At 39.1% G+C, this 17,186-nt stretch overlaps 1 protein-coding gene across 7 annotated transcripts in view; it reads right to left on the bottom strand.

Annotated features, from left to right (window-relative positions):
- CHD7 (chromodomain helicase DNA binding protein 7) overlaps positions 1–17,186 on the bottom strand; it is a 149,445-nt gene that overhangs the window by 11,356 nt on the left and 120,903 nt on the right. For all 7 annotated transcript variants that reach the window (XM_079984589.1, XM_079984595.1, XM_079984594.1 and 4 more), the window contains 16 exons: positions 15,742–15,952; positions 14,663–14,858; positions 14,296–14,463; positions 13,656–13,835; positions 11,648–11,758; positions 11,351–11,556; positions 10,648–10,847; positions 9,490–9,649; positions 6,010–6,099; positions 5,463–5,566; positions 4,054–4,183; positions 3,683–3,755; positions 3,406–3,457; positions 2,379–2,607; positions 2,018–2,226; positions 521–1,201 (listed from right to left, as the gene is read on the bottom strand). In XM_079984589.1, coding sequence (XP_079840715.1) covers positions 521–1,201; positions 2,018–2,226; positions 2,379–2,607; positions 3,406–3,457; positions 3,683–3,755; positions 4,054–4,183; positions 5,463–5,566; positions 6,010–6,099; positions 9,490–9,649; positions 10,648–10,847; positions 11,351–11,556; positions 11,648–11,758; positions 13,656–13,835; positions 14,296–14,463; positions 14,663–14,858; positions 15,742–15,952 — 3,000 coding nt within the window. The remainder of the gene's footprint in view (positions 1–520; positions 1,202–2,017; positions 2,227–2,378; positions 2,608–3,405; positions 3,458–3,682; positions 3,756–4,053; positions 4,184–5,462; positions 5,567–6,009; positions 6,100–9,489; positions 9,650–10,647; positions 10,848–11,350; positions 11,557–11,647; positions 11,759–13,655; positions 13,836–14,295; positions 14,464–14,662; positions 14,859–15,741; positions 15,953–17,186) is intronic.

Genomic DNA, 17,186 nt, shown 5'->3' with positions numbered 1-17,186 from the left:
TCTGTGTTGTTTTTTAAAAAACAAAAACATTTATACTGCACTGTAGAGGAACCTGCTTTGTTAGAACCAAATAGAACACTGGTTTTCAAACTGCATCCTATGCAACTCTTCCCCACTACAACTACAGATCTCCCCTATGCAGTATCCAACTGTAGGCCAGCACTAGTTGTTCAAGGATGCAACAGTCTTACAGAGGAATAACGAGGCCAAAACAGATCCAGGCAGGGTTCTTATAACATACTCCAAAATCTTCTGGATTGTACAAGGTTTTCTAGTCAGATGTAGAGATTGCCTTGGCAGATAAGTCAATATGGACAGGCTCTCTGAAGTCAGAATGCTTAAAAAAACCCTACTGAATTCATGCAATCCTAAAACTGCATACTCAAAGATATGAGTAAGATCATAAAATTAAAGGTAGATCTCCTTTCAGCTCAAAAATGTCTGATGGGAGACTGCATATATGGTGTACCAAATATGGACAATATTATTCTGAATCAACCCTTATTTTCTTCATGATTACCTTCAGGTTGGGATGACTCTTCTGATTTGTCATCATCATCGAGTTTTTCTTCTTCATCATCTTCTGAACCTTTCTCAGAAATAGATTTTGGCTCTACCTCTGTGCTCAATTCCATGTTCTTTATTTCACATTTAACAGGACCAGCCTCAGCCTCGGCCTCATATTCCTCCTTATCACTTTTTCCTGCAGTATCTGTTGCATCTTCCTCCTCTTTACTATCAGACTCCTCTTTGGCTGATGTTTTCTCAGGTCCTTCCAGTTTAACTTCAGCTTGTTCTGCAGACTTTTCATCTTGTGCTGGTGTGGATGGGATAACAGAGGCTGTCTGGCTACAGCAGACACCCAATGGGTTTAACAAAGTACTCAGATTACCCCCACCCCTGTTTTGAGCAAAGTTTTTATGAGAATCAAGAAAAGAAAGTTCAGGGTCATTCAGGATATGATAATCTGTCCTGCTGACTCCATGTTTAGCAGCACCAATCAGTAAATCTTTGTCATGTTTGCCACATTCCCACCACTCTGGCAGATCCAAGCTTGGCTGACACAGTTTTAACTTTTCCACCAATTGTGGATGATGGAGAACCTGCTCTCGGACTTTCCGCAAGAGCTCTATGCGATACAAAGTTCGAGAAGCACGTTCCTCAGTGATTGGTTCAATCACAGTAGAAAGATCAGGGGGTTCTATAGAAAAAGAGATAAATAAGTAGATATTAGGAAGATTTTAAAATTACTACATTTTACTCAACAAAAAAGGGGGGGGGAGAACCCTAAAAATAACTGACCTGCTTTTTCTTAAATATCTTGCTAAGATCTCTAATTTAAGGTACTTGAACTCAAATACCCCAGATCACTGGGTCAGCTGCTAAGAAATTATGGAATAATTGTGAACATTCCAAGTGCTCAATAGTTTTTAAGAAGTGTCAACACTAGGTCCAAATGGCCTGGTGGGGGAGGTGAAGCAGAGAAGAGTGGACTGTAGCATTAATCATCTATGAGTGAGTAAGATACTTGTTACCTCAGTGGCAGACAAAAAAAGGACACAAACAGCAACAAAGACAGGAAAATTTATCCAACAAACAAGTAAGCAAGAGAAAGATTACTAAGTAACTTAGAACAACAAAGACAGGAGTTAAAGAGGATTCAGCTGACTAACAAAGAACAAAACAGGGAGAGTTGGGAGGGTCAAGCTGCTCCGTCCAGGCAGGAGGGAAAAAATGAGGAGCTATCTACTTCCCACAATTCTTTGCTTCTGCCTGAGTCTCGTGCAAGAGGAACAGACCAATCCAAATACTTCATCTTCCACACATTAGGATTTTTATATACTTTCTACATTTGAATGAATACCTGCGTGTGTGCGTGAATTGAAAAGAGTGAGTATATGTGAAGGGGAAACAAACATAGAAGATGTATTTAAAATATCCGCTTGCATCTTTGCTTGGAACTTGTCTCAGTTTATAACTTTCCATTTATTAGAGTTATAGCTATCAGCAAACCTACCTTCATCTGGCTTGGATGGCATTCGGCACACTCGCCTGCACATAGCTACAAAGCAATTGAAGTACTTCTCTAAACTTTCATCAGACTTCTTATCAAGTCTGGCAAAGGCTCTGAACTGGTTCCAATCAAACTGCTGCTTTATAGGGTCAAAAATAACCCCAAAAGTAGACACAACACGATAAAAATCTGCTTCCTCTCTTCTTGTCCATCTGGAAAAAGGAAGAGATTAGCATGTCAGGACACATCTAAGAGCTTTTCACACCCCAATTTGATACCAGATACCAGGATCTATTTCAAAGAAAATGAGCGATGTTGCAAGCAGATGCTCATTTCTATGAGAACGAAGCCTAAAGAAACTTACTTTTGACGTTTTTCTGTTATTATAGCTTCTCTTTCAGCTTCTAATGCTCTCACTTCTTCACGAGGTCGTCGACGGCGTCGGTCAGTCTTCATTAGCGCCTCTTGCCTCATTTGTTGCCTTTTATAGCTACGCTGATAGGCAGTAATGAGGCGGCGCAAGCGGGTAGTCAGGGTTGAAGTGTTAGGCCAGTAGAGTTGGCCAAAATCAGCATTGCTTTCACTGTGCTTGCCTACAGAATATTAGCAAAGCTAATATTAGACATTTGTAATTATAGTCAAATGCTAATTTGCTATATATGAAAAGCACATTGAGTTTAAAACCCCGCAAATCAAATATCAACTATCTAACACTGAAGTCCTCTTAAGATGAATTCTGAAACATTTATGTCTTGAACTTCACTATTGTGAACAACACACTCAGTGAAGTTCTGGTGACAACACACAGCTAAAATGGTTATCCCTCTCCAAAATGGTAATAATAATAATAATAATAATAATAATAATAATAATAATAATTTATTTATACCCCGCCCATCTGGCTGGGTTTCCCCAGCCACTCTGGGCGGCTTCCAACTGAATATTAAAAACAGTACAGCATCAGACATTAAAAACTTCCCTAAAGAGGGCTGCCTTCAGTTGTCTTTTAAAAGTAAAATAGTTGTTTATTGCTTTGACATCTGCTGGGAGGGCGTTCCACAGGGCAGGCGCCACTACCGAGAAGGCCCTCTGCCTGGTTCCCTGTAACCTTACTTCTCACAATGAGGGAACCGCCAGAAGGCCCTCGACGCTGGATCTCAGTGTTATAGCTTTGGCTCTGCCACTACACATATCCCATTATGTAACCAAACTGAATAAAGCATATACAAAGCAACAGTATATGTAGGTGGCAAATTATTACAAAAAAGATATAAAGCCATTAATTTTTCTGAAAATTAAAGCACAAAAAGTTGGTCCCTTGTGTACCACAATCAACATTAGATAATACGTGCATTATTAACACTTCTCCCTCACCCCATTCCCAGGCTTACTTGTGTGGAGCTCTATGGATTCTTCCTTGTCAGAAGGAGAGTTTGCAAATTCCTTTAGAAAAAAAGAGTGTTACTTCAGCATTTGTTTTTCAAAAATTTAGCTTTGAGGAAGCAGAGGAAATGACCTTTCAAAAAGCTGAAAATAAATTTTTGTTACACACAAGAACATTACACGAGACAATACATTAATATTTCAAATAACCTTTCTTCAAATATTACACATTAATAAAAATTACACATTAATAAAAAAAATGTATTAGCATGTCAAGATCCTTACATCAATTTCATCTTTGAATGGAGTCCTGGTTGGTTTATATTCTGGATCTTCATCTTCTCTATCAAAATCACCCCTACAGGAAATATGATGGGGGGGGGGGGAGAAACACAACTATCAGAGCTAAAGAACAAATCCTTTCCAAACCTTATTATGCAGTATCATGAGGGACAATGTTAAATGACCAAAAAAAGCTTCTTAATGTCTAATTATATATCCATTAAAATGAATCCCAAACTTGCTTTTTAACTACTTCATATATATGGAAACACTGTTATAAGAAAGAGAATCCTCAAATGTGATGCAATAGGTGAAGCCAGGCCAGTATTTATGATAGTGTTGTAAAGTTTATTAAATTTTTATAATGTCCTTACCCATCACCACCATCTGTTAATATATCTGTTCCTCTCTGCTCAGCAGCTATGGCCTTGGCATCAGGCATACCAACACGTTCCAGGAAACAGAGAGTGGAGTCAGCTCTCATTGAATTGTACTTCTCATAGCCTGCACCCAGACAGAAAAACACACCAAGCACCCACAAGTATAAACAAAATAGCTCCATGAGAATGACACTTTTATGCTGATGAAGAACGAGAAAACTGCATTTCTACTTCCACATTTCTACTTCCTTTCATTACAAACAAGAATGTGTCATACACCTGTGGAAAGTATGGAGACATTAAAGATTTCCAGGCAGTGTTTGGCTGGGTGAGTGGGCAAGAAAGGCAGAAAAATGGGAGCAGTAGCCATGCACGAAGCTTTTTATTAGTTACCCTTTCACCTCTAGATTTAACATCCCCCAACTCACCTTCCTTTCAATGGTACTAGCCCTATTTAAACTGGCACTTACAGTTGGAAATGCATACATGGGAAAATACGTAAGGCCAGCAAACCTGTCTTATTTGGTTTAGGATGATGCATGTCAGTAAGATGACACCGTTCCCTCCATGGTTTTCAAACTGCTGTTTACTTTTCTGTACCATCCAAGTTGACTAGATGGAAAATGGCAGATCCCAACAGTGCACAGCAAGAAAATGATTTTTAGACTAGACTTGCCTCAGCTGAGCCCACAAAACAGAGTTGCTGTACATAGGCAGAACAGCACAATTCAATTAGGATTTGTACTACAACACACTGTCCTTAACTGCTGTAGAGCCTCAAGCCAAACTGTAATCATGAAAGGTTTTATAAGCCATCATTCTCCCCTTTAGTCAGGCTGGGCTGCTGAGAATACCTCTGCAACCTCCAGAGAATTGGGATTATAATCAGGAATTGCTCACTGTATATATCATGCCAGCTCTGCATCCCCAGCCTTTCAAAGTTAACAAGGCTGCATCCCACTCAAGGGAGCCGGGAGTTCTCAGCACTGACATTTGTGAAATATTGCTTGGAACAAAGCCCAGGAGGCACTTGTACAGATTAATAGCAGAGGTTAAGCCCACCGTCCACTTTGACACTGGCTGGCAGAGTTAGCAAGTGAAACAGTGCTGGAAGCAGAGTTTATGGAGATCTATAATACTACTTGGCTATTATTTAAACAAATATGGTTTTGTGTTATTTACAGCCAAGGAAGTAATGTTTTCTCCAGAAATGTTCTGCAAACATTTAAAAACAGCATCTGATATTTACAACTCAAATAGATTTTTTTTTTCAATGCAGAAGGAAAAAAGGAGCGAGAAGCCAACAATTCTTTGGAACTACACTTGTTAATATTGTGACTGAATATTGGTATACACAGAAAGCTTTTACCAAGGAGTTCTGTTCGAAGTGAGACATCACTTACCATGCTTGAACACTCCAATTAAAAGGGATTTATCTGCCTCCTTATCCCACCAGTCTGTAGGAACTTCAGCATGAAATGGCTCAGGAATCCAAATATCAGCCTCACTATAAAAAGAATTACACATTTGGAAATACCTCTGAAGGTTAGGTATCACATTTAAATGTGTTCACACTAAGTGTTGGGAAGAGCAAACTTGATTACACAAGGCATCGAGTTACTTGAAAAAACCCAAAGTGGTTATAAACAATAGAAGTGTTAATATTATTTATTTAGCAATACTTTCCCCTCTCTAAAATATTTATATTAAATATTAGAATCTGACCCACCCTATCAAAGCAGGTATTAGTGAATTTTTCCTCACTATGAAATGAAAAATCCCCATTACCCATCTTATATTCACCCTCACCAGCCACATTCAAAGCATGAAATGATAAAATGCCCTGAACAGATATGCAACTGCTAAATCTTTAAATTCCTCTGATCTAAAAGAAATATGCACAGGTTACAGCTCGCATAAAGCAACATATCAACCTAAATTTGCACTAACCTTGAGTCAGCACCCTCCAAGATCTTGTCAGCTTGGTCCCCTATAACTTCTTGCCTCAGATAGTACAGCATGCGGACACGCAGCAGGACCCTGGAGAGGAAAACAGAGAGGGGAAAAAGTTCTTAACTTCAGGACTGTTTGCCAACAGTGGCTTTTGGCAGCTGCTGCTGTTCATCCATCATCCTGCCAAGGCTGATTAGCCATGCTGTATGGTAGGCTTGAAGCGTGACAGATGGTGGCACATAATCACCTCTGTGTGGTGCTTTCTGCTGGCTTCCAACAGGCCTGCCTGGCAACCGCTTAGACTGCACAGAGAGGGATCGAGCTCAGCCCAACCCAGGCGCATTTCATTTAGTTCTACCTAGTGCAGCTTGTGAAGTTTAGACACGTACTCTACCACTGCCTCTGAAGTATTGAAGCAAGTTTGTAAACAACTGAGCAGATGGCTTTCAGTAACTGTTCTGCTTCATTATCTCATAAAATTTCCTCAGCTGCTGCCTTAATACCATTTTTGGAAGCACATCAGAAGTTGCAGGAATAAACGAGATATAAAATCTGGTTTTACTACCTTACAATAAACCCCCAATATGGAATGTCAGGCTTGTTACGATTGTACGATTTTTTGCTTCTGAGAACGGAAAAGTCAGTGTTTCCTAAAGACAGGATTTTTTTTTAAAAAAAAAAAGTTCTGCCAAATTTACTACTATTTCACCTGCCTAGATTGGATGACAACGGAACGTAACCTAGTTCAAATTTACAATGTAACACCTCTGACATGCTGTAAAACTGTTTTGGAGCTATAATCGTATGCTCCCAGTCAAAGATTAAATTGATATAACCAAACACACAATTATATTCACTCCCAATGATGCTAGAAAACTATCTGAAAATGGGAAAAACTATTACGTATTAATCTAAAATACTTCTGTGCTGCATTTATTAAACATTGCAAGGCGGTGTACAACAATAATATAAAACAAATCAATAAAATAAACATTAAAACTACATGAATACATCAATAACCAGAACAATTTGAAAAATGGGTATCAATGGCCAGAAGATGATTGGGCAAATAACTATGTTTCTACCAAGAGCTGAAAACATTTCACAGTTAGCGCCTGCCTTCTTTAAGAAGAGAGACTATTCCACAAACTGAGTGCTACCACAGAAAAAGCACTCATCTGGGTTGCCACAGGATGGATTTCAGCAGGTAGCAGGAGGGTATCAGCTAAATAGCTTTATGAATGGGCAGGTCTATATGGAAGAAGGTGTAATCTCAGGTAATATGGCTCCCAGGTTCTTGAGGTTTAAACCTGGGTCAGCAACAGATTGGTAATTAAAGCAATTCCTTTTAATGGTGTATCACATGTTCATTGTAGGTAACTTCACCTAATAACTGTAGGCAACTTTGTTTAGACTGTCCTAGGGTTACCAGTGCATGGATCCAGTGCTATTTTTCAAGAAAAAGAGGTGCCAGAGCCCACCGTGAACCTTGTTCTTTTATAATGGCAACGGCGCCCACCTGAGAGGTTCCGGAACTGAGTTCCTGTGAATTCCGGCTGAGAAAAAGCCCTGAATGGATCACTGTGTCCAAGTTACCCTAGCCAGGAACAGCTGTAACCTATGTTTCAGCTGCAGGTGGTAAAAGGCTTCTTTTGGCCCTTCAGTGACAATGATGGCTCAAGAAGCACCCATCAGACTACATACCTATTCATGCAGTTCACCTAGGGTCATGTCACCAGGTTGAATGTACATCTATCCAAAGACAAGTTTGCAATGTCTATGGATGTGACATAGAAAAAGCACCACATCTGTTATTCAGTAGGGCACCCAATAAATAATACGCATACAAGCACAATGACTGGGATACAAAGAGCAACATTAGACATGCCCAAGGGCTTCTGCTCACCCAGTGGAATTTTTGACTTGTTTTTCTTTAATGCCAAACCTTCATGCCATATCACAAACTGCTTTTATAACTCTGCTCAATTTCAGAAATCTTTTGCCATATAGATTTTTTTCTTTGGGGGGGGGAGTGATGGAGAGAAGGGAAGAAGGGAGGAAGGAGATGTTCAAGGAACACAAGCAAGTCCAAGGCATGCATCTATCAGCTGTACCTCTTGGGAAAGTGTCCTAAATAATCTATATACAGCACCTAGGCTCTTTAAGGAGCAGCAGCAGCATTTTTAAGCAGCTGAATGTATGATACTACAGGTTAATACTGTGGAAATATAGCATGCAGATAAAAGCACAAACTTTTTCCATTAAGGTTTGTAAATGCTTTATTCACCAATTTAAGCAACTCTAGAAAAGAGATGGCTATTTCCCCTTCTCTCCCCCCTCACCCCCATTTCACTTTTCCAGGATTTAATTTGTTTCTGTACGGCAATTAACCCTTCTTGGTGTAAGAAGCAAATAGTAAGTAGGCAAAGAAGATGCTCTGACAGAGTTTTCTACATAACTCTAAACTACATTGTTTTACACTTACAGAAATAATATTTACAAAAGGTGAGATTGGAATGATTTTAATCTGTAGTTTAGATCTTCATATACTGTAATGCAACAAGAGGACAGGACACCAAGTCTATACTGCAAGACACACATTTGAACAGGCACTGAATGCTACAAGTGGATTTTATAGAAGTTGCTTAAATTGTATACAGTGGGTTTGTTATGAACTCATCATCAGGTTGTTAAATGAAATGTTTTCTTTGCTCAAGACAACAAATCCTTATAAAAGTTTCAGCTTGATCCCACTCATATTTACTTTAAAGTTCTATTGATTTCAATAACGCTCATTTCCAAGTAAGATTACAACCTATATCTGTTCTCTCCCCAAAACACCCACAGGACACTTTGCATCGCTTGATACTTTCTTTGAGTAGCATGATAGGATTAATGTCATACACATGGTACACGAGTAGCAGTAAGCTCCAATGAATTTACAACCCCCCGTTTTTACATATCACTATCATTCATAAGAATACCATAAATCAATCTGGTATACTTGTGAAAGCATCTTACCAAGTATTTAAATAAACAGAGAAAGCAAGAGGAAAGGTATCAATTTATACAGATAAATTTGTAGAGAAATCATTTTGGCTCTTTACCCTGGTTTTTGACACCTGGGGTGTTTTTTTTTCTAGGACCAATCTTATTCACAATAGGGTGAAGTGCAAGCAATAAATGATTATCATGATGGTGATAACAGATGCAAGGAACATTTTTGCCATGACAGTTACCAACACTTCTTTGTGATGAAATAAAAACTGCATCCTTAGAAGGCTTGATTAAAACTAATCACTCAGAGAAAGCTTGTTAACAGCCAAGTCAACTTTGGAGCTGATTAGTGATATACCACAGATTAAATGCAATAGCCACAGCAATCTATAGGGTCTTTGCATGGTACTAAGATATGGATACTGAGAAAACATCAAAGTCTAGGTCATTGGGTAAAAGCAAGGAAATTAAAAAACTTACTTATTACAGTGATGTTTGAGGTGTTTCTTATAGCTGTCCTCCTGAAATAAGGCATCTGGGTTACAACTTGCAAGCCAGTCAGCGTTCTGCAGCACAGGTTGTGCACTCTGGGCTTTCACTTTTTTACCTTTTCTTCCCCTGGGCACTGGAGCAGACAAGCCTAAGAAACACACACATGCATGATTTTTCAACAGAAAGCATTAGCACTGATTCTATGTCAAAGGGGGACACCCATCTGTGAAATCACTTTCATATAGCTCTTCTTTCAGCATTCACTCCTGACAAACTGCAAAGTGCGCACAGAGTGACATGTGGAAAGCTAATTCTCATTCACTATTGCATTACTGTCCGTGAGACTACAATCAGGGTTGCAGGTGCAGGAAGATATGGCAGAAACAAAGAAAAGTACAGAATGTAGTACTTGTGGCACAATTCAACATCCTAATAGTCTCAGCTTTTATTTTCAATCCTGTTGTGCTATAAAGGCGACCCCAGTAGCTCTTTTAAATATTTGTTAAACCCTTTTTAAAAGAAAAAAGGGGGGAACTGGAACCAATTTAGTTGCCTTGTGATGTTAGCCATCACTCCTGCCCTTTCAGGGTTCGCTCTCTTCAAAAAAATATGCTTAACTATCCAAGTTGTTAGCAGTCCAATTTACCCTTATTGAAATGAGTCAGAAATGAAACTGCTAAACACCTAAGTCAGTTAACTAGGGTCCACTTCTTCCACAACAACTTCCAAAATGGGGGGAGGGGGTAAAAAATGCCACCCTCATAAATTTGGTTTTAATTTGTACCAATTCAAGAGCACTGTGAATTTTTTTTTTTTGGGGGGGGAACAACTTTTTTACATTCATGCACCCCCCCCAAGGCATTATAAGAAAGGACTGCATGGATCTGTTGGTTACCTGGAACAAACAGGGAGTTTATTCTGGTTTTCCCATCTCAAAGTCAACACCAAGCCACCGCACCAAATATGGTGATTAAGTTGTTATGGCACCACAAATTCCAGCATGCCTGACCACTGGCCATGCTGGCCGAGGCTGATGGGAGCTAGAATCCAACATCTAGGGAGCCACAAGTTCCCCATCCCAGCCTTAGAATGCTGTGCCAGGCATGCTACAGAGTTTGATACAAAAGAAAAATGTGCTAAGCATACCAGAATGGTTAACCAAGGCTCGTGTTTGTCCATCTGCAGTGGGAGTGATTAGATCCCAGACAAAACTTTTGATGTTCTCATCCCCTTTGTAATGATTGAGACAATACACAAGGATTGTTCGGCAGATGGTTTCCACATCTTGTTCTGTTAGTTGGCGTTTATAGCGCCCATGTGAGAGGATATCAGTCCATCGTCCCCAACTACAAGAAAAATAGAAAGCGTACATACCTAGAACTGGATTTCACATTTTGACATTAGCTCCCAAATGACAGCTAGAATGGGGCTTCTGGTGTTAGCATTAAATACATTTTGAATTTGCAGGTCACATCAGGGAATCCAGTTTCTAGCACCAAGGACTTAAGAATATTTATTTTACTGAGCAGGCAGCAACTTCACTGCTCATAAAAGCCACAATTTAACTATACTGGAAATAATAAAATACACATGTTTAATGCCAATAGCCCTTATAGGCTCAGAGCAGGAAAATCTATTCAGGAAATTCTATTCCAGAGCTGTTTCTGCAGTCTTGAGATTTGGGGATCAATTTGAGCTTGATCCTGTAATCCTTTATTTGTAATAACGGTATACAACTTTATAGGAGCAAAGTTTAGACAGAGGCTCTTAATCTCACCTTAATGGTAGTTCATTAAGGCAGTCTGGCTAAATTTACGGCAGTAAGTCATTTGAGGCTCGTTTTACTTACCCATAAACCAACAGATTCTTTTCCACCCTAAAGCATTCACTTCGTGCATAACCCTGAGATTTGTCCTGTGGTCTACGGGGTTTTATACTGGGTTTTTCTTCAGAATCACTTTCCAGATCAGAAAATTCCATCAGTTCATCTTCTTTGACTGCACTGTATAGTCTAGTTTGCTTTCTTACCCTTGGTGTATCAATAACTAGGTTGTTCTATAATTAAAAAAGAGATGTTTTGTTTGTTTGTTTGTTTAAAAATCACATTATAGTGATCTAAAAGTATTTAATGGTTTCATTCTCTCACCCTTCCATTTAAGGCATCAATGTCAAGCTCAGCTTTTTTTGCCCACTTCTGCCAGAAGTTAGGATCATCCAGTGAAATGTCTGTTCTGTTACCAGATGCAACAAAACTAGCCTAAAATACAACAATTATCTCCAATCAATATTCAAAGATATATATTAACATAAATAAATAAATAAATAAATATGCATTTATTCACCTTGGTGTTTTTTTTATGGTATAACAATGTAAGTACAGTGGACCCTCGAGTTACGTGCCGCTCTGGATATGTAACTTGAGGTTGTGAACGCGGCAAACCCAGAAGTGTATATTTCTGGGTTTTGCCGCCCGCACACGTGCAGAAGCGCTCTGCGTGCCACACGCATGCGCGGAAGCGGCACCTCCAGTTACGGACTTTTCAGGTTAAGTACGAACTTCCGGAACGAATTTAATTCGTATCCAGAGGGTCCACTGTAAAAGACCTATAAAAATAAAGGCAGTCAAGTTGTGTTTATAAGGAAAAACTCCCCCTAAAATCCATACTTGAGCAATACCTGTGTTAGAACCAACCAAAACGTCACAAAACAATGAGCAACCTTTTAACTTCTCTACAGCTCTGTGAAGCTCGATATGTGTGGGGGGTGGGAATAAAATCAACTGTTTGGATGTTGCAGCCATGAGGCCTGCATTTTGAATAAAAGTCTGCTAGGTGCTGCAGCTATCAAGTTATAAACTAAGCAATGGTTGGGCCCCTTTTTTGACAACAAAGTCAGGTACTCTGATGGGCTACCTGCAGCACCTACAGGTGCTTGAGACTGTAAATAACTAAGTGTCTGAATGTTGGGTAGATATGCTTTCTTTTAAAATGTAAAATTCCCTTTGGAAAAAAAGACCTGTTCTATTCTCAGTGACAGGGCAAAGATCTTTTGCAGAGCAGCAAAAACAGAGGGGTTGCAGAGGGGGTTGGATGACTGCTTTGATATATGCATGTGCATGCTTATCTGTGTGCACACATGTGCATTTTACTCCATATATTCCCAAAGGGTTGTAGCCTTCTCTATAAACCACTGATGGAGACACATTTCAAGCCTCTATGAATTGCTACTGCTTATCTGTACAAAGAACTTTGCAATAAGGGTCTGCAAGCTCTAGGCCCATCTCCACTTTCCATCTAGTTTTAAGATGCAATAGACTACACTCCTGTCTGCAACTGCCATCAATGCTCACTGCTGATATGCCATGAAGAATGGGGTTAAGTGCTCCAATAACCAAAACACATATTCTCTATAGCCATTTGTGTCAGCTTTAGATCTGAAATCTAAACTGCTTTGAAATCTGTAAACTGCTTTGAAATTTATCTGTTTTTACATTTAAGTGGTATATAATTTTTTTAAAAAGAAAGTAAGAGAAGAATTAGTCTGTCAAGACCTTTTTATGTTCTTTTGAAATTTTCAAACTGTCTTCTGTGGGGCTCACAGACATACAAAGAGCATGATTTTGAGGCTGCATTTGTGTCAACACACACTTGTGCAGGACTAAGGAAAATTTTGGAATATATTTTGGCATAGTGACTCCTTAGGTCCTGCTTGCCTTGTGGGATATAAGGGTCTTAAGCTATAAAGAGGCACACCAAGAGACAAAAGATCACTCAATGTACGTTTCCATTTACAGTGGTGCCCCGCAAGACGAACGCCTCGCAAGACGGAAAACCCGCTAGACAAAAGGGTTTTCCGTTCTGGAGGTGCTTCGCAAAACGAATTTCCCTATGGGCTTGCTTCGCAAGACGAAATGTCTTGCGAGTTCCTGCGGGTTTTTCCCCCTTTTCCCCCCCTTTTCCTAAGCCCTAAGCCGCTTATCAGCTGATCCGCTAAAAGCCGCTAAACCGCTAATAGCGCTAATCCGCTAAGCTGTCAATGGACTTGCTTCGCAAGACGAAAAAACCGCTATACGAAGAGCCTCACGGAATGGATTAATTTCGTCTTACGAGGCACCACTGTATACAAGAAACAACCCCATAAATGTTAATGCTCACCTTTGCAAATGTAGAGCCTTTGCCCTCAGACTCAATAGTGATTGTGTGTGTTCGCCTCAAAAGAATCTGATCTATATCCTCCTCGCAGAATTTGGAACCTTCATCCTCTTCATCCATTAGAGCACCATACGCGCCTTTCCTCAAAAGATCTTCTATCTCTTTTTTAGATAGTTGCTGTACCTGTAATATGTGTGCAAAAGAAATAGCTCTTGTTAAAATTATGTTAAAACAGTTTACAATCAGCTTTCTCCACCAAAAAAATAAAAGAAAAAAATGTTTACTAAATTCAAAGAAAAGACTTCTAACAGTCTTCTTTTGGGATGGGGAGACAAAACTAGAACACAGTTTAGGAGGAATATTGGAGCTCTACCTGCCACGGTCCCAGTAATAATCAGCCCTCCCAACGGATGCTTTTCACATTTTTTTTAAAAAGTACATTAAATGTAAAAATACATCATGTCTAGTTTTTTTATTTCATAAAATTTATATTCTGCTTGATTGTAAGAAAAAACCTCAAAGCGGTTTACAAAAATAATAAAAGTATGTGCACAACTCAAGCTCTTCGATGAAACTAGAATATATGGAAAGTACACTGCAAATTTAAGTGGCTTTTGAATGAATATATGAATACTGTTCTTACCCCATTTGTAGCGTTCTCTCTTCCACTCATGGACTGAAGCACAGCCTTATCAAGACCAAGTTTCAAACTTGCTTTGTCAAACATTTCTCTTTCATAAGAATTTCTTGTTATCAACCTGTAGATTTTCACTGACTTGCTCTGTCCTATCCTGTGACATCGAGCTTGAGCCTGGAAAAATATGGAATGGTTACCATGTTTCAGTTTGTAGAAAAGCAGTATGTATAAGCCTTAGAACAATTCTTAATTCAAATAAAATCTTAAAAGAAACTATTTGTGTATATTGCAAATTTATAATATTTCTCAAGAGACTACTCCTTTCTAGACAGCAGTAAGATAAAAGGTTGTCAGTTGACACTTTCAATAATACCTGAAGATCATTTTGAGGGTTCCAGTCTGAATCAAAGATGATGCAGGTATCAGCGGCAGTAAGATTAATGCCCAACCCCCCAGCTCTTGTACACAATAGAAAAACAAATCTGTCAGAATCAGGTCTGGAAAACCTGTCAATAGCTGCTTGACGTAGGTTGCCTCTTACTCTTCCATCAATTCGCTCATATGGATACCTGGGAAAAAGAGCAGTACTGTATTACAAGCAGAACCTAAAAACAAGGCGAGTATCTATGCAAAGAATTTAGGGGGGGGGGAATCAACATTATGTACTTAAACAAGTACAATATTTATAGTTGTGCTCCTCACCCCATAACTTTTAAATCTTGCTGCCCCAGTTGCAACAAAACATGTCTCTCTCGTATCGGTCTCTACAGTCACAGCAGGCTCTGTAACTCTCCAATAGTTTGACTTCACCCCTGAAGGCACCCTCTTTTCCTGTCTTCTGAGACAGATGAGTGCCAACCAGCCCAGGCTCAAATGGTAGAGTGTAAAGGGAAGCAAATATAAAGAGGAGATAGAATTCACTCCCATTTTCTGCCTTTAGCAAATGTTTCCCTTGTTTTCAAACTTGATTTCAAAATCACATTGACAATAATCTTGCATTTTCCTGAAAGCATGGGGAGTGCAAGTTAACAAAATAACTTGGTTATGAAAATAATCAAGCTATTGATTTCTTGCTCTGTTTTAATATTTCAGCCTGCATTAAGAGGCAGCAGAAGAATAAAGGTACAGAATATTTCTGTATTAGCTTGGTTAGCTTGTAATATTTACTACAGAATATGTATTTAGTAGAAAACACATTTTTCTCCTATTCATAATGTGAACCAGTTATTCTAAAAGTGTTGTCAAGCCTAACCATGAATATAATGGTGGTCTGTTATGATTGTGAGTGAAAGGTTACAACCAACAGAACAATTATTGCTATACTTATCCACTTTCCCATTTCATGATGTTAAGCGCCTGTTTCATTGTTTCCACATTTTGCAATACAGGTTAAATACTTGATAGCACGTTGAATAACTGCTATTTCCTAGAATTGGATTATATTTTTCTCACCGTCTTTGAATGAGGTAGTCTTCCAGTATGTCCAAGCAGCGCACCATCTGGGAAAAGATAAGCACCCTGTGGCCACCAGCCTTCAGTTTTGGCAGCAACTTGTCAATCAGTACTAGCTTGCCAGCAGCCTGGATCATTGCCTGGAGCTGAAAATCTGGAGAGTCAGGATTGTGTGTTTCTTTAAACTCTTCCAAAATTTTCTCTTCAGCACCTGCAGAGATTGGACAGCAATATGTGAATACTCTAAAGGTTTTATTAATAAAACTACGAGCCTGTTTCCAGCTCCCTATACAATGTCTATGGATTTTATAAGTGAAGAAATATTTACATAGCTGCATTTGCTTAGCTAAAAATAACATGGAAAATATGGAAGCACAAATGAACAATGAACCCAAAAGCTTCCAGCAAACAAGTTTCACAACAACAAAGAGGTGCCAAGCCAGAAGTCATAACAAATTAGGGGGCAAGGAGTGATTGAATAATTAATTAGTAAATTAATGATATAAAGACAATATCTAACAGCTAGGTTGAAAGACGTAATGGCAAAGCCAATCCTTTTTCAAAAAGGGTCTTAGAAACCTATCAGTATTAACAGTCAAAGTGCTATAGTAATAGTTCATTACGGTAGCAGTATTCTGATGATAAACACATTCTAATTTAAATGTCCCAAATTTTTACAAGGCAAAGATTGGTGTGAGGCAAAATGGACACTTGTTAGCTTACAAAGTGAGGAACAAGCCGTGTACATAAATTTGGTGTGCTTGGGTATTAGGGGGTCCCAACAGAAACACTTATGACCCCTTCCTAAGGGACATTTATTTAAAAATTTCAGGGGAGACCCCCAGAAATGCTATGCATTCTAATGTTAATGCCAAGTCTTTAGTGGCAGCATTGTCCAATAGCCATGGGTCCACTTTTGGTCCAAACAGGCACTATCACCTTCCCAACAGGGAGTGCCTGACAGTTGGATCAAGCATGAAGTAACAAAGTAACAACCCATTTTCTGACTATTTCCTGCCCATGTTTCATGTTCATTAGCACTGTAGACAGTTGTGCTGATGTTGCTTCTTCCTATTAAAACACACACTCAGTTTGTATCCTATTTCAATGAAAACACACATGTGGTGTTAACGAAGTTTCTGATCAGTACATAAAACATAGAAATCAGTCTTATATGAAGTCAGACGATCTGGCTCAACACTGACTGGCAGTGACTCTTCAGGTTTTTAAAGAAGAATCTTTCCCAGCCTTACCTGGAGATGCCAAAGACTGAATCTGGTGCTTTGCATGAATGACACGTGCTCTATCACTAAGTAGTTACAAAGCAACACCTTTTTAAAGCCAGAGTAATACCACCACATTCTACCAACAAAGTACACTGAAGTTTATGACGCACAGTGGCAGCTAGGCCATATTGTGCCTCTAAGGGGAAAGAACTAGTCTCC

This window comes from Podarcis cretensis (assembly GCF_951804945.1).
Source record: "Podarcis cretensis genome assembly, chromosome: 7".
NCBI classification, from domain to species: Eukaryota; Metazoa; Chordata; class Lepidosauria; order Squamata; family Lacertidae; genus Podarcis; species Podarcis cretensis.
The sequence above is the reverse complement of the archived record's forward strand: the minus strand, read 5'-3'. Positions and strand labels throughout refer to the sequence as shown.